Here is a 24579-nt window from a genome sequence, read left to right on the forward strand (position 1 = left end):
AGTAGATAAATAGGTACTGCTGCAGTGGGCAGGTAAATGGCATTTCCATGTGCTCTGGCACTCACCAGGGCCCTCTGTGCACCAGAAGCAGTTTAGTCATGCTGGCCACATGACCTGGAAAGCTGTCTGTGGACAAACACCAGCTTCCTCGGCCTGAAAGCGAAATGAGCACTGCAACCCCATAGTCACCTTTGACTGGTCTTAACTGTCCAGAGGTCCTTTACCTTTTAATTGTTACCCCATTCTCCAAGCAGTGAGAGATTCCAGGGGTGCCTGTGTTTACCTGAGGTTCACTTTCCTTGAAATGAAGGCAGTGGAGATGGCAGTGGATAGGACAGGTGGTTTTATTTACACATATATACAACCTCAATACAGGATGATGGGCTCACAGCATTAGCACCCTAATAGATCTTGCTTCCCCTTTAGTTTTCCAGGGGAGCCCCAAAGTCCAGTGCAGAGCAAATGTCTATGTGTCTCTCTCTCCAGGTTCCAGCATCTATCCTCCCCTTCCCGCATCCAACTTTGGCTGTTGTTCTTCTACCTACCAGCCAGGTGGGGGGGGGGGGAGACCCACCCATTTGTTTCCATGGCAGCCTCTTTGGATTTGTTAATCACAGTACTTCAAAGTCATTACCTTAGCAAAGGAAATGGTTTGGCTGGTTTTCTTTTATAAACTACCCCCCACACACACACACAGAGGATCAGTCTCCCCTTCGCATTGGTAAAATGGGAACAGCCAAGATCAACTGCACGCAATTGCTGGGAAGGAAAACAGAACAAAGGTGATGAAATACAGAATTTGCTTTGCTTTAGACTTGGCTTTGAGCTTCATTTCTGCCAGGAATTCTGCAATGCCAGGGGTTCATGTTGTGAGCTTGTGTTGTCAGCCTCACTTGTGTTGTCAGTCTCACTTCCCTCAAGAATAGGGACAGCAGGGGATCTGCCTCACAGGGCTGTTGTGAAAGAAAGCAACCATAAACACTTTGGCATCAAATGTGAATGTGCATTCTTGCATTTCAGTCAGGTTTGTTGTTTCATGTGTTTTGTGGAACGTGAGGAGACATGATGTGCTTGGTTCAGGTTCTTATTCTGTCACTGGAACGCTCTGGGGACTGGGACATGTCCCTTGTCATTGGGTCAGTTCCAGTTTCTGATTCAGCTTTGAAAGCTTCCAGGAATAAAAGCTGAACCAGTTGATGGGAGGGCAACAGTCACAGCTGCCATCAGGATCCCTGAGGAAATCCTCCCTGGGTCCCTCTGCAAAGTTATTGAATTCAGAATAAGAGAAGTCTTAATAAGCAACGCTCAATACTGAGTTACAACAACCTGTCCAGCTCACACAGGGGCTGGTTTGACATGAATCTATAGCACCCCTGAAGGCCAAAGGATGTGTCTGTTTTTTATTATTATTAATTATTATTGTTGTTGTTGTTTGTTATTGTTGTTGTTGCTGCTGCTGTTGTTACTTTACAATTTATATACCATCCTTTATCAAAAGGGACGCGGGTGGTGCTGTGGGTAAAACCTCAGTGCCTAGGACTTGCCGATCGTATGGTCGGCGGTTCGAATCCCCACGGCAGGGTGAGCTCCTGTCTTTCGGTCCCAGCTCCTGCCCACCTAGCAGTTCGAAAGCACCCCTAAGTGCAAGTAGATAAATAGGTACCGCTTTATAGTGGGAAGGTAAACGTGTTTCCGTGTGCTGTGTTGGTGCAGGCTCGCCAGAGCAGCTTCGTCACGCTGGCCACGTGACCCGGAAGTGTCTCCGGACACCGCTGGCTCCCGGCCTCTTAAGTGAGATGAGCGCACAACCTTAGAGTTGGACACGACTGGCCCGTACGAGCAGGGGTACCTTTACCTTTACCTTTTATCAAAAGATCCCAGGGTGGTATACAACATTAAGAACACATAATGGAGCATCAATAATAAAAACACAACAAAGGGGCCATTCTCTTTTCAACACAATTCTCTTTTCAATACCCCCTCCCTTAAAGTTGTTTGTTGTATGACTTGCATTGTGCACACAGCAGGGATTATAGAGATCAGACCTCCCAGGAATCTGATATTTGCAAATTCTGATGCAAATTGACTTGATCCACACCATCTTTGTCCTCCCCACATACCACCCCCAGGGGCCTTGTAGTGAAGGGCAGATAAGAGGAAGTAAAGAGCAGCAAAATATGAACTTCTCTCCCCACTGGAATATTATCACAATGCATGCAGGTCACTCCAGTGTAACTCAGCTAAGCGCATTGGGAAGCAACAGTCCAGGGTCCTCCCTCAATGCTTCAAGAAATATCAAGCATCAAGTCACAGCCTAGTCCCAAGCTCACAAAAAAATGTAAGGACATAAGGAAAGCCCACTGGATCAAGGCCAAGGGCCCATCAAGTCCAGCATCCTGTTCTCACAGTGGCCACCAAGAATCCTGTGGGAAACACACAAGCAGGATCTGATCACACAAAGCGATGCTCCCCGCCATTCCCTCCTGCTCCGGAGCATCCTTGACCATGGATGACCCCTGCCTTTCTGCCTTCCGCAGGCAGCTAACACGGGAAATGATTATCTGAGTGTACTCAAACTTCGCACGAGAGCCACGGCTCAGGCGGTGGTGACAAGCAAATAATTACACTTTGTGAGGGGGTGCCATCCCTGGAGCAGACACATTCAGAGCTGGCTGGTTCTCTCCGAGTGATGAGGGGCCTCTTTCATCAACACATAACAGCCCTTCTGTATGGAAATCTGTTTTGCTGCAGACCACCCACCCTCTCTGTCCCTGCCTCCACTGGATGCACCACAATACAACTGGGCTTACCTCTCTTGCCATCGTCAGCAGCTGCTAATTACAGTTTTCATCAGGAAAAGCCACTCTGCTTAATTGGGGTTGTGAGACAGTATGACAACTCATTTTCTTTTGCCTGTTTCTGGCTGTAAATGAAAAGCACACACAGCCTTGTCATTTGCAGCTTTGTGCCAGCACCTCTGGGCAGTAATGCACAGTTTTGGATGTGCCAGGCAAGCCGAGCCTAAGCATTATGCTAAGTGTTGGGGTGCAGAGTAGAGAACCAGACAAAGTGGAAGACCTTTTGATTATATTATTCTCTGGCCTGTTAATACATGGGATGGTGAGGGTATCTGTGACTACCTTATGATACAGTCACAATCCACAGCAGGACTGATGAGAAGGCAGCAGATTCCAACTGGACTTCAGAAGGCTGAGGCCCCACTCTGTAAGGCCAACAGCTTCTGGCTACATTACTAGCACTTCCAGGAACAGATGGATCAACACCAGGCTGTGTCTCAAGTCCTGTTTTTTTTCAGCTATGAAGAGCCCATTTCCATCTGAGCTGGTCGTGAAATAAAGGTAAAGGTAAAGGGACCCCTAACCATTAGGTCCAGTCGTGACCGACTCTGGGGTTGCAGCGCTCATCTCGCTCTATAGGCCGAGGGAGCCGGTGTACAGCTTCCAGGTCATGTGGCCAGCAGGACTAAGCCGCTTCTGGCGAACCAGAGCAGCGCACGGAAACGCCGTTTACCTTCCTGCTGGAGTGGTACCTATTTATCTACTTGCACTTTGACGTGCTTTTGAACTGCTAGGTTGGCAGGAGCAGGGACCGAGCAACAGGAGCTCACCCCGTCGTGGGGATTCGAACCGCCGACCTTCTGATCGGCAAGTCCTAGGCTCTGTGGTTTAACCCACAGCGCCACCCGCGTCCCTTTCAGTCGTGAAATAGAACCTTGTAAAATCAATAATTTGGTAGCCAATTTTGCTTGTTTTCCTCTCCTCTCCTCATCCCTTTTTTCTTTCATGACATGCCTTTTCAGACTGTAAGCCTCAGCGAAGGGACCGTGATGTTTTTGCTCATCTGTAAACCACTCTGAGGGCTTTCTGACTGAAGAACAGGGCATACATTAGGAGCGAGCCAGCTGGAATTTCCTTTTGACCTACTGAAAACGAAGCACTAAATTACAGTATTTAAAGGGTTGGTGAGGAAGTGGTGAGGAAATGTCTCAAATGGTTTTTAGCTTCATGTAAATACTTTCTGGTTATTATTTTTTAAACCTTTTCATCCTGGAACATTTTCCACAAACATATCCTGCCCAGCTGCTGGTAATTAGAATGGTTTTTAAAAACCCTTCTGTGAAACAGTTGCGCATCTTTGCTGCTTGTTTCAAGGAGAAACATTTCCACTAACTTTTTTAGCAGAGAGTTTGAATGCTCATGGTAGGGAATTGTCTTTTCAAAATCCTGCTTCCAGTGGCAGATCTTGCTACAAAAGCGCAGTTTGGTGTCTTCCTCATTTGGTAGGGAAACTGTGTTCTGGATCAAATGGAATACACCTCCTGTAAGCTCTGCGGCTGTGGCTGTGGCAGATGGGAATTGTAGGGCAAAGCATCTAGGGAGTGCTAGGTCAGGGGAGGCTGCTATAGGTTAATTGCAGAAGAAGATTCGTGCATCCCACTAATTAACACCCAACAAACAGGAAACCCAGCTTGGAGACATCTCAGAGCCTGTAAAGGTAAAGGTAAAGGTACCCCTGCCCGTACGGGCCAGTCTTGACAGACTCTGGGGTTGTGCGCCCATCTCACTTAAGAGGCCAGGGGCCAGCGCTGTCTGGAGACACTTCCGGGTCACGTGGCCAGCATGACATCGCTGCTCTGGCGAGCCAGAGCCGCACACGGAAACGCCGTTTACCTTCCCGCTGGTAAGCGGTCCCTATTTATCTACTTGCACCTGGAGGTGCTTTCGAACTGCTAGGATGGCAGGCGCTGGGACCGAGCAGCGGGAGCGCACCCCGCCGCAGGGATTCGAACCGCCGACCTTTCGATCGGCAAGTCCTAGGCGCTGAGGCTTTAACCACAACACCCAACAAACAGGAAACCCAGCTTGGAGACATCTCAGAGCCTGTAACTTAGTGCAAAATCCTCCAGAACAGCTTTTCTCAGCAAAGGATTCTGTTTTTGTCAAACCATGGCAATGCTTTTTCAAAAACACTCCTTCCACCTTTCGAAATGCCAAAGGAGCAGTTCCTTGCTGGCCTTCAGGCCCCGGTGCCCTTTGCCTGAGCTTGCCTACTGCCAATGTTTACTGCAGTAGCACCATTTTTTCTCCCCGTCTCCCTTGAGCCCAGCTGTGCGGATGTTCTAGAAGGCAGTGTAAAAACCCTTCGTTTTTAGAATGGCCTTTAAGAAGTGTGATGCACTTGGCAACAAAATGTCATGGTGGCTACCAAACCAGATGGCTTTAAAGGGGGATTAGGCAAATCCATAGGGGGTCAAGCTATCTGTAGCTACTAGCCCTTGGAACTCAAATACCAGAATGCACACGTCTCCTTGCACCAGCCGCTCTGTGGTTTGTGATCTGGAGCTCAACTACCTTCTGTTGGGAGAATAGTATTAAGCATGGACATATAATAGGACTTCCTGTCTGATGGAACCCCACCTGTGGAACCCCCTTCCCGCAGAGCAGTGTTCTTCAACCATGGAGTTCCAGAGTTTGTTAAACAACAGCTCCCATCATCCCTGACCATTGGCTAAGCTGGCTAAGGATGATGGGAGTTGTAGTTCAGTAACGTTTAAACCCCAGGACAACTGACACAGAGAATTTTGTCATTTTAGAGCCAGATGAAAACTCACCAGTATGCCTGTGTTTTGGGCAAGGGGCGCAGTTAGGAATTCTGTTGCAGCTACAAGTGATGAGTTCTGGTTGTGGCTCCCCAGGTGTGTTTAATGATGTTGGGTTTTTATTTGCTTTTATGAGTTATGTTGATTTGCTTTTATTGCTGTGTTGTTGTGTTACTGTTCTATTGTGTTGCAACTTGTCCTGGGATCATATGACAAAGAGCAGGCTAGAAATTGTCTTGGAAACAAAATGAAATATTTATGGTGGCTATGTCATCTCTAAAATCAGAAGCAATGTGAATACCCATCACAAGTGGACAGCTTGGTAGGTTTCTGGATGAAACATCAGCTCTGGATCCATTCCAGTCCGGCTTCCGCGCTGGTCATGGGACCGAGACGGCTCTGGTCGCCCTAACAGATGATCTCCGCAGGCAGCTGGATCGAGGCGGGTCGGGGCTGCTGATTCTTCTAGACCTGTCAGCAGCCTTCGACATGGTCGATCACGAACTCCTGGACCACCGCCTTGCCGACGTGGGGATCCAGGGCACAGTCCTTCAATGGCTGCGCTCGTTTCTCTCTGGTCGGGGACAGAGGGTGGCGCTTGGGGGGGAATTGTCATCCCGCCACTCCTTGGTGTGTGGTGTGCCTCAGGGTGCAATACTCTCCCCGATGCTTTTTAACATCTTTATGCGCCCCCTCGCCCAGCTTGTCCGGAGTTTTGGGCTGGGCTGCCATCAGTATGCTGATGACACCCAACTCTATTTGTTGATGGACGGCCACCCGGACTCGGCCCCAGACACACTGATCAGATGCTTGGAGGCTGTGGCTGGATGGTTACGTGGGAGCCGGCTGAAGTTAAATCCTTCGAAGACAGAGGTCCTCTGGCTGGGACGGGACGACATGGGACTGAGGGGGCAACTCCCATCTCTTGCGGGGGTGCAATTAGTGCCAGCACCGTCCGTTAAGAGTTTGGGTGTAATCTTCGATACCTCCCTCTCCATGGAGGCGCAGATTGCAGCTACAACAAAGGCGGCATTTTTTCATCTCCGCCAAGCTAAGCAGTTGGCTCCTTACCTCTCTCGCCCTGACCTAGCCACTGTGATCCACGCGACGGTCACCTCCAGACTGGATTATTGTAACTCACTCTACGTGGGGCTGCCCTTGAGACTGACCCAGAAACTCCAGCGGGTGCAGAATGCCGCAGCGAGACTCCTTACGGGGTCCTCGCTTAGAGATCACATTCATCCGGTGCTATACCAGCTGCACTGGCTCCCGGTGGAGTACAGGATCAGGTTTAAGGTGCTGGTTTTAACCTTCAAAGCCCTATACGGCCTAGGGCCCTCGTACCTACGGGACCGCCTCTCCTGGTATGCCCCACAGAGGAACTTACGATCTTCAAATAAAAACACCTTGAGGGTCCCAGGCCTCAGAGAGGTTAGGCTGGCCTCAACTAGAGCCAGGGCTTTTTCGGCTGCGGCTCCAACCTGGTGGAACACTCTGTCACAAGAGACAAGGGCCCTGCAGGACTTGACATCTTTCCGCAGGGCCTGCAAGACAGAGCTGTTCCACCTGGCATTTGGTCAGGGCGCAGCCTGACCCCCTCCTCTGGCAATCTTTACAAAGCTTTAGTTTATGGTTGCCATCAATTTTGATTTTAATTCATTTTTATAATGTTTTATAATATCACACTGTTTTAATGTTGTTAGCCGCCCTGAGCCCGGCTTCGGCTGGGGAGGGCGGGATATAAATAAAATTTATTATTATTATTATTATTATTAGAATTGCTCTTGCAGTCGGATCCTGCTTGCAGGCTTCCCATTGGGGCCTCTGGTTGGCTGCTGTGAGATGCTGAATTAGATGGACCACTGGCCTGATGCAGCAGACAGGATCTTCTAACATTCTTCTATTACAAGTGGCGTCATCTGGCATGCTTGCAATCCTGTAGTTTCCTGGGAGTAAGTGCCGTTGGACTCAGTGGTCCTTCTGGTTGTGTATAGTTTCAGCTTGTAAAATGCATTTATCTTTAGCAAAAGGTCTTCAGCCACCTGAAATGCAACCTTTAGCTTTTAATTCAAGATAGAGTCTTACAAAGAAATGTTACCTTTTAAGCTGGACTGAAGTCAGAACACCACTGAAGAGAAGAAGAAGTAGTACCCAACCTCTGCTTAATTATTTTCCTCTTCCTCTTCTATATGTCACAAACAATAGCAAAGCTTGAAAGCCTTGTTATTACCTCATCCACTTGCCAGAGCAAGGAACATCCATCAGTTACCTTGGTGCTCCTTGTTCCTGTTCCTGCTCCACCACACCACTGGGCTAAGCTATGTGTATTGTCATAGTAAGCATATTTATTAAATTTGTTATACACCCAATTACTCTCTGAATTTGCTGGACTTTGGGGGCTCTGCAGTTCTGACATGGAGCTGGATCAGCTTGTGCTGGCTCTAGCAAACTTCACATTCCTCTTCCTCCTGCAGATTTTCACTCAGGTGTTGTAGATTCCCTTGGCATTCTTCCCAAGACAACACTGACCCTGAAAACTAGATTTTCCATATGTATTCCCCGCCTTCCCATCAGATATTGAGGTGAGTCTCAGTTGTGCATATCTTATAGCTGTTAGATACAAGTCTTTTGGGTATAAGATGGTAGATAAATTCAATAAATAATAATAATAAATAATAATACAAAAACAAATTACTTCCCTTGAAGAGCTACTGGTGGAAAGACAGGGTAGAAATCTTTTCAAGTAAGACAAAATAAGCATTGGTGAGTAAGGCAGGACCTTTTCTGTTGTGGCTCCTTTCCTAAAGATATGCCTGGAGCACTCTGGCATTGAAAATGGATAGATTAAAGCAGGATGTCCTCAATGCAGCCATAGTGATGACTTTCAGATGTTGTTGGACTACAACTCTCCTCTTCCCTGACCCTTGTCCATGCTAGCTGGGGGTGATGGGAGTTTGTTTGTTTGTTATTGCATTTATTTCCCACTTTTCCTCCACAATAATAAAATATTTTTTTAAAAGAATAATCCTCATGATCTTGAGGTTGTTCAGATTTCCTGGTGGCTGATATTTACATGACCAAAAAAAAAAAAGAAAAAAGTTCACATTCATTACACTCATCTAATTAACCACAGTTAACATCATCATAACTAGTTTAGCACTTGGCTACAATTTTGGTCCCAATTTTGCTGGAGCATTCCTAAAGCCAGGGGAGATTTCCATTGCCACACAACAAGCTGCGCACCTCCCCTGCATCCCCACCAATGGAGCAATAGAAAGCCAATCATACTGGTCGTTTCTAAGATGATATGTTCATCTATGCAATGAAAAGAGAAAGAGAACTCACTTCGCATATTTAGTGTGCATAAATCATTTGGCCTACAATAACCAAGATTAAAGAGCATTATACATTTTCAAATAAAGCTCACACACGAGTGTGGCAACGGAAATCAACTTTGAGCTGGAGACCATAAGCTAGTACTCTCTGTCTCTTTCTAGTCTTGTGGGAGGGAGGTGTAAATAAGTGATTTTTCTTTTGAACTTCCATACTGAATTATGCCTGGGAGGAATAAATTGCTCATCAGCTGTAGCTACTGAGTTGGAGCCAGCCTGCTTAATGCTGTTTTGATTTGGTAGGTCTGAGGACTGACATTTTAGAAACCGTTGGGAGAATATTCTGAGAGTCTTTGGATTTCTTTGCACGGGGGCAGGGGATCCTTACCAAAGGACAGAAAGCAGGCAATGAGAGATGAGCATTTCTGTTTTGAAAGAGGTGGGGAAATCCCATTGACAAAGAGTAGTTGTTAGCAAACTTAAAAACAAAAAACTGTTCTCCCTGGCATCCTTTGATGCTTTCCTTCATTTTTTACTCTGCAGCGTTACTCCTTTGAAATTAAGCAATGGGACAGGTTGTTCCCAGTGGTTCCCTAGTTTTTCAAGAACACCCACCTTCCACTTGTTGTTGACTGTGATCTCAAGACAGGGGGGTCATTTAGAACATAAGATGAGCCATCTGGATCAGGCCTAAGGCCCATCTAGTCCAGCATCCTGTTCTGACAGTGGGCACCCAGATGCAAGCAGGACCCGAGCACAAGAGCCCTCTCCCCACCTGGGATTCCCAGCAGCTGGCATTCATAGGCATTCTGCCTCCAACAGTGGAGGCAGAACATAGGCATCTTCAGCCTCCAACACAGGCATCTTGGCTAGCAGCCATTGATAGCCCTCTCCTCCATGAACTTGTTTGCCAGCTTAACCTTCTCTTTAAGAGGTGGACAGCAAATTACAGCAGTGCAGGTTCCTTCAGAATCCTGAGTCTGCCTCTGGGTTTTAGAGGAGACCCAGTGAGGATGTTATTCCTGCACAAAGTTCCAACCTCTTTTCAACCCCAGAAATGCAAGTTTCAAACGATAATTGTTTTTCCACCTCATTTAATTAAGTCTTATACACACTCTGCTGTTCCATTCTTTCTTATCCACCTCTCTATCTGCACAGAGTTACATCACTCACAGACTTTGCCTGGTGGCACTCTCCAAATTCTGAAATACTTATCTATTTTGTTTAGCTTTCCTCCCATGCTATATGAAGGGCTTCAAAGTTTCATGGGCTGTGGAGATTTCCAATTATAAGGCTGCTGCTCATCCTCAAGCTGTTGGTTTGACTGTTTATATAAGGTGGAGCCAGTGCTTCCTTCCCTGTCCCATCACACACACCCTACTTCCAGCCTGGGCATGTTTGCATTATCATTATCATCATTCTAATTACAGTGGTACCTCGGGTTACATACGCTTCAGGTTACATACGCTTCAGGTTACAGACTCCACTAACCCAGAAATAGTGCTTCAGGTTAAGAACTTTGCTTCAGGATGAGAACAGAAATTGTGCTCCGGCAGCGTGGCGGCAGCAGGAGGCCCCATTAGCTAAAGTGGTGCTTCAGGTTAAGAACAGTTTCAGGTTAAGAACGGACCTCCAGAACGAATTAAGTACTTAACCCGAGGTACCACTGTATATTTAATTTTATTACCCTCCCTTCACCAGCAGGTCCCAGGGTGGTCATATTTCCAATCCAGGGACTAGGACCCTGGGCAGACAGCAGCACCGAAAATACCTGCTGCCCCAGCTAGGTTTGCACAAGCTGCTGGGGCAGCTCTATAAAGCCTGCCTGTCCTTGCCTGGATAGTTCCTACTGGACAGCTCCAGTGCCAAGGGGAACCTAGCCACATAGCTCAAAGTGAGCAGAAATGAGTCACCAGCAACTTGCACAATAGCGTTTACTTTCCAGAGTCTACTTTGCCACCATCATGTGTACACCTTCCCCCTGATCCAGAAAAGCCAATGTGAGGTCGTCCAGATGTTAGAATACGATTCCCATCATCTCTTGCTGAGACTGATGGGGATTGTGGTCCAGCAACATGTGGGTGGCACCAGGGCACCTGCCCCTACCCCCAATGGATGCTACAGTCCACCACTGAAGCCTTGTAACATTTTATTCTGTGTCTGTTGCCATGCAATGCTATGCCCAGTAGTTACCCAATTCAAGTCACCAAATATCTCATAAAACATTTTCTTAAAGGCCACCCTTGACTCATTCCTAGATGTGGGTGGAAAAGGGTACATATCAGTTCAAAGGCTTAGTTGCAAAGGTTTAGATGCTGCTGTTTCAGACAGCTTGTCCCTGTTGAACTGAGCACCTTCTGGGTGACTTTGCACTTATAGAATTGTAGGAACCCCAAAGGGTCATCCAACCTAACCCCCTGCCATGTAGGAATCACAATTCAGGCCTGTGATGCAACTGTGTTTCTGCCCATTGTAAGACTAGCAAGATAATTCCAGCACAACCTGTCTGCAGCCTTGAGAGCAGCTTTTCCCAACCTGGGATGCCCGTCACACATCACTAGCATCCCTGACCACTGGCTATGCTGGCAGGGACTGATGGAAACTGGAGCCCCAAACCTTTGGAGGGCACCAGTTTGAGGGAGATGGGAGCAGAGAGAGTTAAGCACACCTTGTCCCTTGCTTCAGGAGCAGCAAGGCAAATAAAAAGGAGAAATATCTATCATCTATCTATCTATCTATCTAGCTATCTATCTAATCTATCATCTCTCTCTCTCTCTCTACTGTATATCAAAGAGGCCAAAGCAAAGCAAGTCATGGTCAGTGGACTATGGAGTGACCCTTTTCAAGGAGGGGTTTGTGCCTTCTTCTTCCCCCATTTGCAGCTTTCTCATACCTGGGCAGCAAGGGGAAATGTACTGTCTCTAGGTACTCAGCTTAGACCTGTGCACAAGCTTAAGATGCCAGCTTTTTATAGGGGTCCAAGAGCATCAGCTGGCTTGCCCTGGCCTCTCACTGCCAAGAGGCTTCCTTGGCTGGTGTGGTCTGTCCCCTTGCAGCTCTTGGGTGGAGCTGGTACACAGTCCTGATTATGGCCCAGCATCCTTTAGGTCCTGAGTACAGAACTCGTAGCAGGGCTCCAGCCCTGACAAACTCCTTCCCAGAGTCAGAAACACAATTCTGTTCAAAATGGTGGGTGAACCCTGATTTGGGCTCCTGAAATATAGCTCGGGGGTTGCTCAGAGCACCAGTTTTGCCTGCAGATGGTCCCAGGCTTGATTCTGGCATTTCCAGGCAGGGCTGGAGAAGCCTCCTGCCTTATGCCCTGAAGAGCCACTGTCAGTCAGCATAGACAGGACTGAGCTAGATGGGCTATGGGTCTGACTCAGTAAGGCAACTTCCTATATCACAGTTACCATAGCTCACCAGCTTGGCATGCAGAAGGTCCCAGGCCCATTCCCCAGCATCTCCCCATAGGGCTGGGAATGTCGCCAGTCTGAAATCCTGGACAGCCTCTGCCAGCCAGTGAAGACAATCCTGAGACGGATTGACTCAGCAGAAGCAAATGCCTCTCTTCCTATTTAAACAAGAACCATGAGATCTTATTATATTTAAAGGAAGTGTCATGGCTCAGTGAGATCACTTGCTTTGCATGCAGAAGGTTCAATCCCTGGCATCTCCAGGTAGAAACCGAGTCAGTGTAGGCAATTCTGAGCTGGATAAACCAGTGGTTTGACTTGGTCTAAGTCAGCTTCCTCCCTTCCTATAGATCTAGTTTACTAGGAGAAGTAAAGCAAGTCCTTTACTGGGAAGTGAGAAAGGAGCGAGGCAAGGGGAACTGGGGCATTTAGAGCACGCTGAAATACGGCTCCTTCTCAGCTGCAGGCACCTGCTCCAAAGCAGGCAGGTCCTCCTCTTCGCCTCCTCCTGGGGACGGTGGCCCCTTAGCCTTGATGTCCCCATGCGGGTGGGCATCAGGTTCCTTCTTCATGCTGGAGGCTGCGTAGAATCTGTGCCTTGGCTGCTGCTCCACCTTCCCGCACTTGCAGAGCTTCTTGAAGGCCAGGCGGAACTTCTGGGACATGAGGTTGTAGATGATGGGGTTGATGGCGCTGTTGGCGTAGACGCAGACCCTGCAGAAGAGGATGAACCAGCGGTTCAGGTAGGGGCGCTCCATGAAGGAGTTCACCAGCACCAGAGTCCGGTAGGGCATCCAGAGGAGGGCAAAGAGGACCACCACCACGGCCAGCATTTTGGTCACCTGCAGAGGAGCCAAAAAAAGAGAGAGGTGGCTTGGATGTCTTTAACAAGTTGCAGGTTTTCAGTTGCTTTTTCCATTTGCTTGCCTGTTTGGGATGTCATAGATCATAAAATTCTACACCAATTCTACATATTGCCAGGATCTGTTCCAGAAAGGTGTAGGAATGAGACAGGCCATTTTTATATTGCATACATTTTCTTCGTGTTGACAAGATTTTTGCAGCAAAAGTAAATTTTCTGTCACCTTGTATGTTTAATGGGCATTTAAGAGCAACCTGCATTTGGCAGATGATGGATATCTGTGCAGTAATTGAACCGTACTGAGACTCTATAGGTTTGAAGGTCCTTCAGGTTTGAAGGAGATGGTGGTGCTTCCCTTGCACGTGATACAGATTTACTTGTGCTGCATAACTGCAAGATAACCAAAGTGTATTGTGGTCTCAGGATAGTCTTGACGCTTAATTTGACTCTTGCACCTGGATTTTAAATGCTCAATTTAAATGCATGAATAAAACTGATTTTTAGCTTATCGTAGATTTTAATTAGTTTTGAATGTTTTAAATAGTTCCTTTTACTGATAATCTCATTGTTTTATTCTTTTTGTAAATCACTTTCAGATTTATTTATTTGCAATTAAGCAGTATATCAATTTTAATAAATAGATATGAGCAAATAAAAAGGGCATGGGACAAACTCACAGAGAAGGAGAGATCCACTGTATGGCCATTTGCTATGAAATATGGATGGAGCCTCTCTTTTCAGAGGCAGTCTATCTCACAATACCATTTGCTGGGGAGCAAGAACAAGGGAGATGGCTCTTCCTCTCGTGCCTCTGCTGGAGGGTATCCTGAAAGCCTCTTTTGGCTACTGTGGGAAGCAGCATGCTGCAAAGCATTCAGTTAAAAATAATAATAATCCAAGTCAATAGGGCTGTTTCTTATTTGCTTCGTGCCTGGGGCCCAAATGCAGCCCTAGCATCACCATTCGACCATTGCTACCTTAGAGCACTCCTTTCCTGTGTGTAAACAGGGAGAGATGGAACTGCAAGGTCTCTCCACTGGCTCACTTGGAAGACTAAGAACTTTTGGCTCCTCTTTTACAAAATGTTCCATTTCAGCTGGTCATTACAAGAGCTTTGCAGCAAAGAGCTTTGTTTTTCCCCCCTCTCCCTCTCAACCCTTCTTTTTGTGGCATGGAGGGAGTTGATAGAGAAACGTTAGAAGACACAGCCATTCAATGAAGCTGAATTTTGGAAGATTCAGGACGGAGAAAGGAAAGCACTTCTTCATTCAGCGCACAGTTAAACTATGAAACTCGCTCCCATGGGAGACAGTGATGGCCACCAATTTGGACAGCTCTAAATGAGAATTGGGCAGACTCATGGAGGAAAGGGCTAGTGATGGCTGCTAGCCATTAGGGCTATGCTCTGCCTCCATAGCTGGAGGCAGTAATGCTTCTGAATGCCGGTTGCTGGAAACCAAAGGAGAGGAGAGTGCTGCTGCACTCATGTTCTTGAGGGTTTCCCACAGCTATCTACCTGGCCACCTTGAGAACAGGATGCTGGATTCAATGGGTCATTGGCTCAATCCAACAGTGCTCTTCTTATGTCTCTAAAGGGCAGGGGATGCCCTATCACTGGTATCTGGAAGTCTTTTTCAAGTGTGGAATAAAAGTGCTTTAAATCCAACACATGCTTTTAGCATCGTGACCCAGTTCTCTGGAATTCTCTCATTCCAAAAGTGAAGCAAGCCCCAGCATCATGACATGTTCAACGTTTGTCAAAAGCTTTTCTCCCAAGCCTTCCCAAATTAGCTGGCTTTATTTCTGTCATTTTTAATTCTCGTTGTTTATGATCTGTATTTTTTATATGTATATTTTATTTCTCGGTGTTTCTCTGGATGTTGAGCAGTTTTACAAATCCACCAATGAACAGGTAGGAACAAGAGAAGCATTTCCCAAAGCCATCATCAGCCCTGGATTTGCGGGGTGGGAGTGGCACCGTCTATTGTGCAGCTTCACTTTAGAATTCTCTTTTCAGCCTGCCCTTTTCGTACCAGGACTCTTTCCAAAGAATTAAAACAAAACAGTGTCAAAGCCATCGCCACCGTGCAATGTTGATGAAGGCTCTGAGAATGCTTCTGGCTCCTTGCTTGGCAGACGGCGGTGGTGATAATTCAATTCCATGCAAAGCCAACGTGTTGGCATGCCAAACAAGACAAATGTTGGCAAAGGGAAGGTGACACATCATATGAGTGATTCTTTAAAAAGGACTTGGATCTGCTTGGAAATTCACGTTACTATTTAGAAACCCTTCGTCCCTCCCTGCTCAGCTTGGGATGTATTTGTTTGTTAGTTGGGGAAGCAAATGCATTCTGCACATGCCCAGAAGCACATCCTGATTCCTTATGCTCCATATAGGCCACCAACATCTTCCGATGAGACACGTTTGGTGGCCCACTGTGTCCCTGAGTTCTGGTCTGCCAATCCTGACCAAAAGTCAATTCTGCTTTCTTTCGGACATGTTTTAAAAACTGCATCGTTCGGACAGGGTTTTGGAATGTGCTGGGTTGTGTGGTTTTTTAAATCAACTGTTTTTTATTGATAAGTTATTGATGTTTTTACTATTGCTACTTTTGTATCATGGTTTTATGCTGTTACCTTGTTACATTTTCTCTGAAGGTGTGCTTTATAAATATTAACATTAATCAGAGAATTGGTATTAATTAATTAATTAATTAATTAAGAACTGAGAGGGGAGGTAAAATAAGCCAGGGAAACAATTGGAGGCTACAGCAGTGAGTGGAAAGATGTAATCTGGATGCTGGGTCTATCCACAGATTAGAGCTGCTAAATCAGGGAGGATGGGAGCACAGCCCCCCCCCGCATCTTTAATAGATGGGTTAAAAAGGTGATTTCAGCGGGTGTATTTTGCATGACAGCTTCCTGCAGTTCTATATCCCTACCTCACCAAAGATCAGGGCTGGGCAGACTTTAGGCTTGCAAGGCTATCTATGGGTCCCTCCAAACCGCCCCCCCCCTTTATTGCACATTCATCATGATTTGTGCTCATGATGGTATTGGAGTGGTCACATGCAATTCCACTTTCAATCCTCTTTCCACCTGCAAAAGCTTTGTGCCAGACATACTGCTTGGTTTCCAGTCTGTGCAAGCCCCATAAGCTTCCTTTGAAACCCTCTACCTTCTTATCTTATAAACGTTCCAGTTTATTTTACTTGTCCCACTTCTGTTGTGCTGTCATGCAAAGATGCCATTTTACAGTAGACGGCAATAATGAAGTAATGTATCTCCCTATATGAACCTATCTGGATGCAAAGATCCTCAGTTTAAAAGGGTTTTAATTTTTGTTTTTAACTAGTTTGTTTTTATTTTTCTGTTTTATAATCAATATTCTAAATGTAAGCTGCCTTCAATCCCATCTTGGGAGAAAGGCAGGATATAAATATATTTAATCCATCGGTCAATAACACTGGGGGAGCATCACAGAACAAATAAGACAGTGAAATGATGTGTGGACGGTCCAGAACAAATCCGCCACTAACACACTATAATTGTGTCAATCATAGAATACACTGCTGCGCTTTTGGACCTCTTGCCAGCATGACACTGTTCTCTCCAGCCCCCCCCCCCCAGGCTGAACCTGCCTGCCCATTGGCCTGAACTTGGCAGCACCTGGCAATCTCCAGAGGGCTCTGCATTACCTGCTTCCTGGAAGAGACGGGCACCCTGGTTCTTGAACCACTGGCCTTGCTCCGGCTGGCCTCTGTGCCATTCCTCTCTTTGTCGATCCTTACTTTGCAACTCTGGTCTTGCCAGCGTTGGGTGCAGGCAGTGGGCTGGTGTGGGATGGGGCTGCGGAAGAGGACCCTCCCAATGAGACCATAGAGCACTGTGGAGAGGAGCAAAGGGGTGACAAAGAAGAGGGCGAAGTCGAGGAGGTAGATGGGCAGGTAGAGGTTGCGGGAGACCTTGTAGCCGCACTCCAGCTGCTGGCTTTTGTTGACAGCAATGTCCACCAGGAAGAACCACAGGGTGCAGTACACTGAGGTGAGGATCCAGACAAAGGTGATGATGCGCTTGGCCCGTGACACTGTGCACATTGCCTGCGCTTTCATTGGGTGGCAGATAGCAATGTACCTGGCAGAGATGAAAAGGAGGAAGTTATATGTGAGTAGAGACATAACACTGTGCTGAAACAGCAGTGGGGAACCTCTAAGCCATGGGCCTCAGGGGCCCACCTGGCCTCCCCATTCAACTTGCCAGGTTGCTTTGACTAAGCCACACGCACTTGCCCTACATGGGATGCCACTTATTGTTTAACACTGCTTTGGGGTAATGTTAATTAATTGCCACTGCATAGAAACAGGCAAATCAGACCCACCCAAAGGACATGTTTCAAGATGGAGAGAGAAGCTGGTCAGGCAGTAGGCAGCAGGCAGCCCAGTGATGGTCCAATGCCACTGGGATGCCACTGGGGGCCAAGGACCACATCTGTATGAAGTGGCAGAATGAGGATGGAAATACCCTGAATGATGGGCAGGGATATGAAGATCTCTTGGGGGAGAGACTGGAAGAGAAAGAAAAGTGATACCTGGGAGGGGCTGTCATTTTCTCTGAGGGTGGGGATCAAGAGCTACTTTTACATAGAGAGAAGATTGTGTACTTGTGCATTGTTTTTGCATCTTAGACTGATTTCCTCCTCCCTTACTTTTTAGGCTGCTGCTGTTTAAGGTTTATCTGGGTGCACTGTTTAATTCTGTGTTGTTAACCACTCTGTGGTCCTTTGACAAAGAGCGGCATATAAATTTAAGATAGAAATAAAACAGATGGATATCCCTGCTCTAAGGTCTAAATTGGGGGTGTGGAACTTGTGGTTCTCCAGATGTTGCTAGACTACAACTCCCATCATTCCTGGCCATTGGCCATGCTGGCTGGGGCTGGTGGGAGTTGGAGTCCAACACCATCTCGAGGGCAACACATTGGATACCTCTGGTCTAGTAGAACGGAGCTACTCCTAAGAATCTTTTCTTACCTTTCCACAGTGAAGGCAGTGATGGAGCAGGATGATGCATTGATGCCCAAGTACTGAAAGAAGGTGATGCCAAGACACCCAGCAAATCCATAGATCCATGTTCCTGCCAGGCTGTCAGAGATGTTGGGCAGGCCAGCAGCCACCAGAACCATCAGATCAGCCACAGCCAGGCTAACCAAGTAGCAGTTGGTAGGAGTCCTCATCTCACGGGTGGTGAGGACCACCAGCACCACCATAATGTTGCCGATGATGCCAACTCCGCAGATGCCCAACACCAGGAAGACAGAGATTACCTTGTATTCGAGAACATCCAGTGGACTATCGCTGCCTACCAGGGATATGTTGGTGGGACTGTCAAATTTGCTGCTGCTGTTCTCCATGGCTGGGATGAAAGCGAAGAAGGTTTGGGTCAAGAGAGGCACAGAATCAGATTTCACAGAGGAAGGTCTTCTCATTCCCATTCAACTCCATCAGCACTTTCCTTTAGCCAGACAGGGAAGTCCTGAAAGTAAACAGATCAGACAATTAAAAAAGGAGCTGGGACCGAGCAACAGGAGCTCATCCCCTCACGGGGATTCAAACTGCCAACCTTCTGATCAGCAGGCCCATGAGGCTCAGTGGTTTAGACCACAGTGCCACCCGCAGGTATAATTAAATTAGATTCTATAATGCCACATTCACACCATACATTTAACGCTCTTTCTTTCTTTCTTTCTTTCTTTCTTTCTTTGTTACGGGTACTGTTAGCAGACCCCTATTCCCCTCCCAGAGCTGCAGTTCCCAGAGTGGCATAACACTCAATCCCTCTTCACAGGCAACTCGTTAAACTGTAGCTCTGTGAGGGGAATAGGGGTCTCCTAACAACTCTCAGCACCCTTAGCAAGTACAGCTCCCAGGATTCTCTGGGAAAAGCAGTGACTGTTTAAAATGGTATCATAGGGCTTTAAATGTATAGTGTGAATGTGGCCTAAAAATCAGACTCTGGTTTTTAAAAAATATTATATTGTCTTCTGGTGGCAGCAAAATGTTTAGCAGCTCAGCACTGGGAGAAAGCAGATAATGACAGCAGTGAGTTTCAGGTGTGGTTAGTGTGTAGTTTTGCTGGTATTAGCTTAAGTTGGGGAGAGAGCAGCAGAAATGACAGCATAAAAGCACACTTGCATATTTGGTGTGTGGGGCTAGTTGTCACTGCTGTATTTCCATATTTTGGATCTACTAGCAGGTATTATGGTCCTTGTATGTTAGTTGTTTCATTTTTATATTGGTGGTGTGGTATTATAATAATTGGGATTATTATTATTATGTTTATATACCACTTAATACCAAAATAGGCTTCTAAGCAGTTTTAAAAATATATAGAAACTAATTACACAATATTCTTAAAATGCACAGCAATTAAAAATACAACATTAAATGCACAACAAAACATACCATGCCTAATTTTCACACCTCTATCATCACCCCTCTTCCACATTTATTTTGTAAACTCTCCTCACTGCAGAGTTGCTCCATCCCTTTGGTTATTTGGCCACCCTTCTTTGACCCTTTCCAGCCTGTTCCAGCCTGCTGATTCTGTGTGGTTGGTGCTGTTTTAGCCAGATTTCACCCACAGCCTGAACATCAGAAAAAAGGGAATAATTCTCCCAGGGCTTAACTCCAAGTAAACATTAAAAGGATTTCACTGTTAACTAATTAGCTGGCTGTTGCTTTGTTGGCATTGTCCCATGACAGGGTCTTATTGTTGGCAGTTCTCTGTTTATGGAATGCCCTCCCTGGAGATATGTGTTTGTCTTCCTTTTTATTAACATTCAGGAGCAATTTCAAAACATTCCCATTCACCCAAGGCTTTATGGCTAAAATATACTATTCCAAGTAGCCTTGAAACTATTAGCTGTGGTGGTGTGACTGTTGTTTTTTTTAATAGATGTTCTTCACTATAATAATAATATTGTAATAATTTATTACTTATTACTGGTTTCCCCAGCCACTCTGGGTGGCTTCCAACAAGAGATTGAAAATACATTAAAACATCAGTCATTAAAAACTTCCCTAAACAGGGCTGCCTTCAGATGTCTTCTAAACGTCAGATAGGTTTTTTTTATTTCTTTGACATCTGACGGGAGGGTGTTCCACTGGGCGAGCGCCACTACCAAGAAGGCAACTGCCAGAAGGCCCCTTGGTGATGGACCTCAGTGTCCGGGCAGAACAATGGGAGACGCTGGAGACGCTCCTTCAAGTATACTAGGCCGAGGCCATTTAGGGCTTTAAAGGCCAGCACCAACACTTTTAATTGTGCTCGGAAACATACTGGGAGTCAATGTAGGTCTTTCAAGACCGGTGTTATGTGGTCTTGGCAGCCGCTCCCAGTCGCCAGTCTAGCTGCCACATTCTGGATTAGTTGTAGTCACTGCTTTTTAAAGCTTTTAATACTTTAAAAAAATTGTATTGTTTTGCTCTTTTGTTGTTTGCTAGCCTGTAAAGAGAAGATAGAAATCTGATCAGTCCATAAATAGACCTTTACCTTCAGGTAAAAATGTGGTCCCCCACTGAATCAGAGTGGCCATGACTCGAACGCTGACTCTGCGAGGCAGGGCTCTTAAAGGACCCCTTGCCATTCACACTTTATCAGGGCCTTCTTCTTTTTCCACCGGCTTCAATGAAAAGGAAACCTAAAGATGAGCTTTTTACTTTCAGAGTATACCCATAACAACCTCAGTGTTTGCCTTGTTATAACGAAATGCCTATTCTTGCCTTCCCACCAGGCACGACACAAAGGAACCCAGGACAGCTGTGAGAAGCACAGGTGAGCATGGAAGTGTTGGGGAGGCAAGAATGTGCCAAAAAAATTGCCAGACATATAGTGAGCAGTGCAGCTCTTGACTGACCTAGTCAATCAGCTTGATTTTAGCAAGAGCCATCAGAGCAGAGGAACAGGCTTGTGCATACTGATTGCCCTCCTGGAGATGCCCACTACCAGCACCAGAGAAGGGGAGCCGGGGGTGAGGGGGTCCATGCTTGGTGCTCCTGAGCTGGAACATTGTAGTGCATTGATGTGTTTGCATTTAATTGAATAATGAATTGATTAATCCGTTAAAAAAACCCAGGAAATTGACCAATTTAGAAACCTTCTGTCGGTTTACCACCAGAAGGTTTATTAGATTTTGATGCATTCCTTTGCTCCCCCTCTCTCTTGCTCACTCTCTCTTTCTCTCCGCTTACTGCCTCTCCTTCCCTGATACGCTGCCTTATCTGGAAGGATGCTACACTCAGTGTGTACTGAGGAGGGATTTGAACAGAGCGGCTGCTTCCCCCTGATCTTAACTAAACCTTTTTCTGCTGCTGTTGAGCGTTAAGGGCGCAAAACATGGCTGAAGCCAGTAGATGCCAGCCCGTTCCCACAGGCACACCCTGGCCCTCTGGGCTTTCCCATCTGATCTAATTTTGTGTCATCTTTGCCCTTCCTCTGGTACCCAGGTGACCGGCCACTTCACAGATTCCCACGGCAACCTGTATTATTCTCTCCAAGTGCCCACAATGTGAGTTTTGGATATAACACGCCATGGCCGAGAAAGGGAGACACAGGCAAATGAATCCTCACTGAAATCATACCATTGCCTTGTCTTCCAGCAATTTATTTATTTATTGTTAAATTTATATCCTGCCTTTCCTCCCCAGGGAGCCCAGAGTGGCCATCAGAAGGGTAGATGGACATGGAAGTGGTGGAGAGACAAGAATGGGATCAAAAGATGCCAAACATTTAGTTTCATTAACTCTATATTGGCCTAATTTGCCCAAATGGCATCCTTCCTGCTGTTGATGGATTCTTCTCTGCTCCTTTTCTCCCTTTTTTGGGGGGGGAGGGGGGAAACAGCCTCATCAAGACAGGTCAGCACAGCCAGCACATTGCCAAAAAAGAAACATTATTGTGAAGGCTATTATTTGACCTCTGTAGATATTCAGTAAGTAATATTTGCTGTTAAACATAGCATACAATCAAGCGTTGAAAAAATAAACCACTCAGACATGCCTGAAAAAATATTAGGAAGGAAGGGTTTAAGCAGGAAGCCTGGGTGAGAATGCAATGTGTGTGCCACAGATCTGGTTGCATTCAATGTGACCCTTGCAAAGTATGCAGGAAGGATGCATTCAAGGTGTCTCTCCCAGCAAAGTGTCAAAGGGGAGAATTCTAATAGGAGATTAACTCCATGGTTTGCCAAGGCATCTTAAAGGTGCAAAGCATGACAGGTTACCTTGCTGACGAGCTTTACCCAAACATTTACTGCAAAAGGGCTGCTGATGTTTGTTGGCTCTGTGTCCTGTCACCTAAAACCTATTTGCTGCTGCTGCTCCTCCTCCATATCGTTCAAGAATCCCAAGATCTTTTCTGCTTCTTTCTTTGGGATAGGCAAATTATACCCACAATTGAGCCTGTCCCTGCAGATGCCTTTATGCATTGAAATCTATTGGATCGTCTCATTTAGGGAGAAGGGCTGTAGCTCAGCAGTAGAGCACCAGCATTGCATGCAGTTTCGATCTCCAGGTAGGGCTGGGAAATGCTCTGCTTGAAACCCTGAGAAGCTGCTACCAGTCCGTGAAGACAATGCAGAGATAGATGAACCAGTTGCCTGGCTTGGTATAAGGCAATACCTTAAATGGTCTGGTAAAGACTTTCTCCAAAGCAGACAAGTAACCATCCAGGAGATCACCCTCTTTCCTCCCTCTTTCCAAAACCTATTGCCTTGGTTTTTAAAAAAGCAAAACGAAACCGGGAACTAACTTTTCCTGCAAAACTTACCTTCTTTTTTTGCATCATTCTTAGATCCTGGACGAGACTGGAGGAACAGAGGAAGGAGAGTTAAAGGCATGCAGCGTCCCTGTCCCTCACCTCACCTCCTCTCCTCTCCTCTCCGTCCTGCTTTGCCGGAGTGCCTTCGTATCTCCTGCCTCTTCTACAGCATCTGCCTGCCTCTCTCTTTCTCTCCCTCCCTTTTCTGTGTGGCTCATGCAGTTTTTGCTGGCAGATATAAGGGGGACCCTTTGTCAGCTGATATAACTCCACTCTGGCAGGGCTACAGTATGAGAGGAGAGACCCTCTCTTTGTTGCTTCCCTGGGAGAAATTGCAATCAGCATTGTTTAACACACAATCAGGGAGTGTAGGAAGAGCGAATAAAAAAAGTGCCACTGCTCATCAGTTGTTTTTATTGCTTGCTCTGTTGAGGGATATTTTGACAGCTGTCACCAAGTGGAAAAGCACTCAAGTCCAGACAGGAGGCATGACCAGGGGAGGGGAGGGGCCTGCTGAGAGTCATGAGGGCCAGATAGTGAAGCCTTGAGGGCCACATTCAGCCCCAGAGCCTGAGGTTCCCCACCTCCGCTTTACAGAATTATCTTCATCCCCAAGTCGAGCATATGAAGCTGGTTCTGAGTCAGACCTTTGGTAAAACTAACCCAGTATTGTCTACTCTGACTGGCAGAGATTCTCCAAGGCCATCTCTCTTAGACTATGCTATCAGGAGCTGTCATCCAAGCTGAGGGCATCAGCTTGGTGGCGCCTGCTCTTGAACCATCTCTAAGGGCAGAATTTTGCAACCACTGGCGAGTCCTGATATGTGACCTTCTCTAGGACACACAGAGTGTCAGTTACATCTTCTGTGGACAATATTCAGTGTTTTGACCTCTTTGTAGGGTCTGGCCTACACAGTTATTTCAGAATGGATGCATCTGCCAAAGGGCTTGAGTGCTCTTGTCCATCCACAAATTCTCTCAGTGACCTTGAGCAAATTGCCTAGGCTTTGCAAAAATGGCTACTCTGGCTCTGAATACAATTCAGTGAGAAATGTGTCATTTTAGGTCTTTGCCAATCATCCTTCTTAATATTTGAAAGCAAACTATATCAATTACACACAGAAAGACAGACAGAGAAATACACTCTCTTTCCCCTTCTTGCTATCAGCTCCTGGGTTATTCAAGGAGTTCCAGAGCAAACTGTTTCAAAGAGAAGAACAGAGCCCCCCCCCCCCCCGCCCGCCCGCCTGTACTCCTGCAGATCTTGTAGTTCCCCTAAGCCTACTGAGTGCTGATACCCCTCTCTGGCACAGGGGTAACAACTTGAATAAAACATTGTGGGGGCCAAGGTAAGCCCTGCCCTACATAACCAATGAGATGATGCAGTGCGCGCACACCATTCAAATAGTATTGCCCATCTAATTTGTGGGGGCCCGGCCCCCTCAAATATTTTATTTACTGAAGCTCCCATGGCCCTTAGGAGTTGGCTCCTATGCTCTGGCACCTGGGTTGGCTACGTAAGAATCTACATTCA

The 24579-nt window shown here is 46.5% G+C and overlaps 1 protein-coding gene across 3 annotated transcripts; it reads right to left on the bottom strand.

Moving 5' to 3' along the window:
* Positions 1-354: 354 nt before the first annotated feature.
* Positions 355-23397, bottom strand: LOC307222993 (thyrotropin-releasing hormone receptor-like). Of its 3 annotated transcripts, XR_013841944.1 has the most exons (5): positions 23051-23397; positions 18260-18761; positions 16929-17364; positions 12593-13210; positions 355-1257 (listed from the first exon to the last, which is right to left on the bottom strand). XR_013841944.1 is itself a non-coding variant. In XM_079988638.1 (4 exons), the coding sequence occupies exons 2-4, from the start codon at positions 18718-18720 to the stop codon at positions 12797-12799; spliced, it is 1311 nt and encodes a 436-aa protein (XP_079844764.1). In that variant the 5' UTR covers positions 18721-18761; positions 23055-23397; the 3' UTR covers positions 10628-12796. The 3 variants fall into 3 exon arrangements, 2 of the variants coding, with proteins under 2 accessions (XP_079844764.1, XP_079844763.1); XM_079988638.1 differs by lacking the exon at positions 355-1257 and having other exon boundaries at positions 10628-13210; positions 23055-23397; XM_079988637.1 differs by lacking the exon at positions 355-1257 and having other exon boundaries at positions 10628-13210.
* Between the last annotated feature and the right edge of the window lie 1182 nt (positions 23398-24579).

This window comes from Podarcis cretensis, assembly GCF_951804945.1.
Source record: "Podarcis cretensis genome assembly, chromosome: 8".
Taxonomy (NCBI): Eukaryota; Metazoa; Chordata; class Lepidosauria; order Squamata; family Lacertidae; genus Podarcis; species Podarcis cretensis.

Coding starts and splice junctions, on each gene's coding strand:
- LOC307222993 (XM_079988638.1), bottom strand. CDS start 18,720: ATGGGAATGAGAAGACCTTCCTCTGTGAAATCTGATTCTGTGCCTCTC. Junction 17,365..18,259: donor ACTGCCTTCACTGTGGAAAG/GTAAGAAAAGAT, acceptor CATCTCTGCCAG/GTACATTGCTATCTGCCACC. Junction 13,211..16,928: donor CCGTCTCTTCCAGGAAGCAG/GTAATGCAGAGC, acceptor GCTCCTCTGCAG/GTGACCAAAATGCTGGCCGT.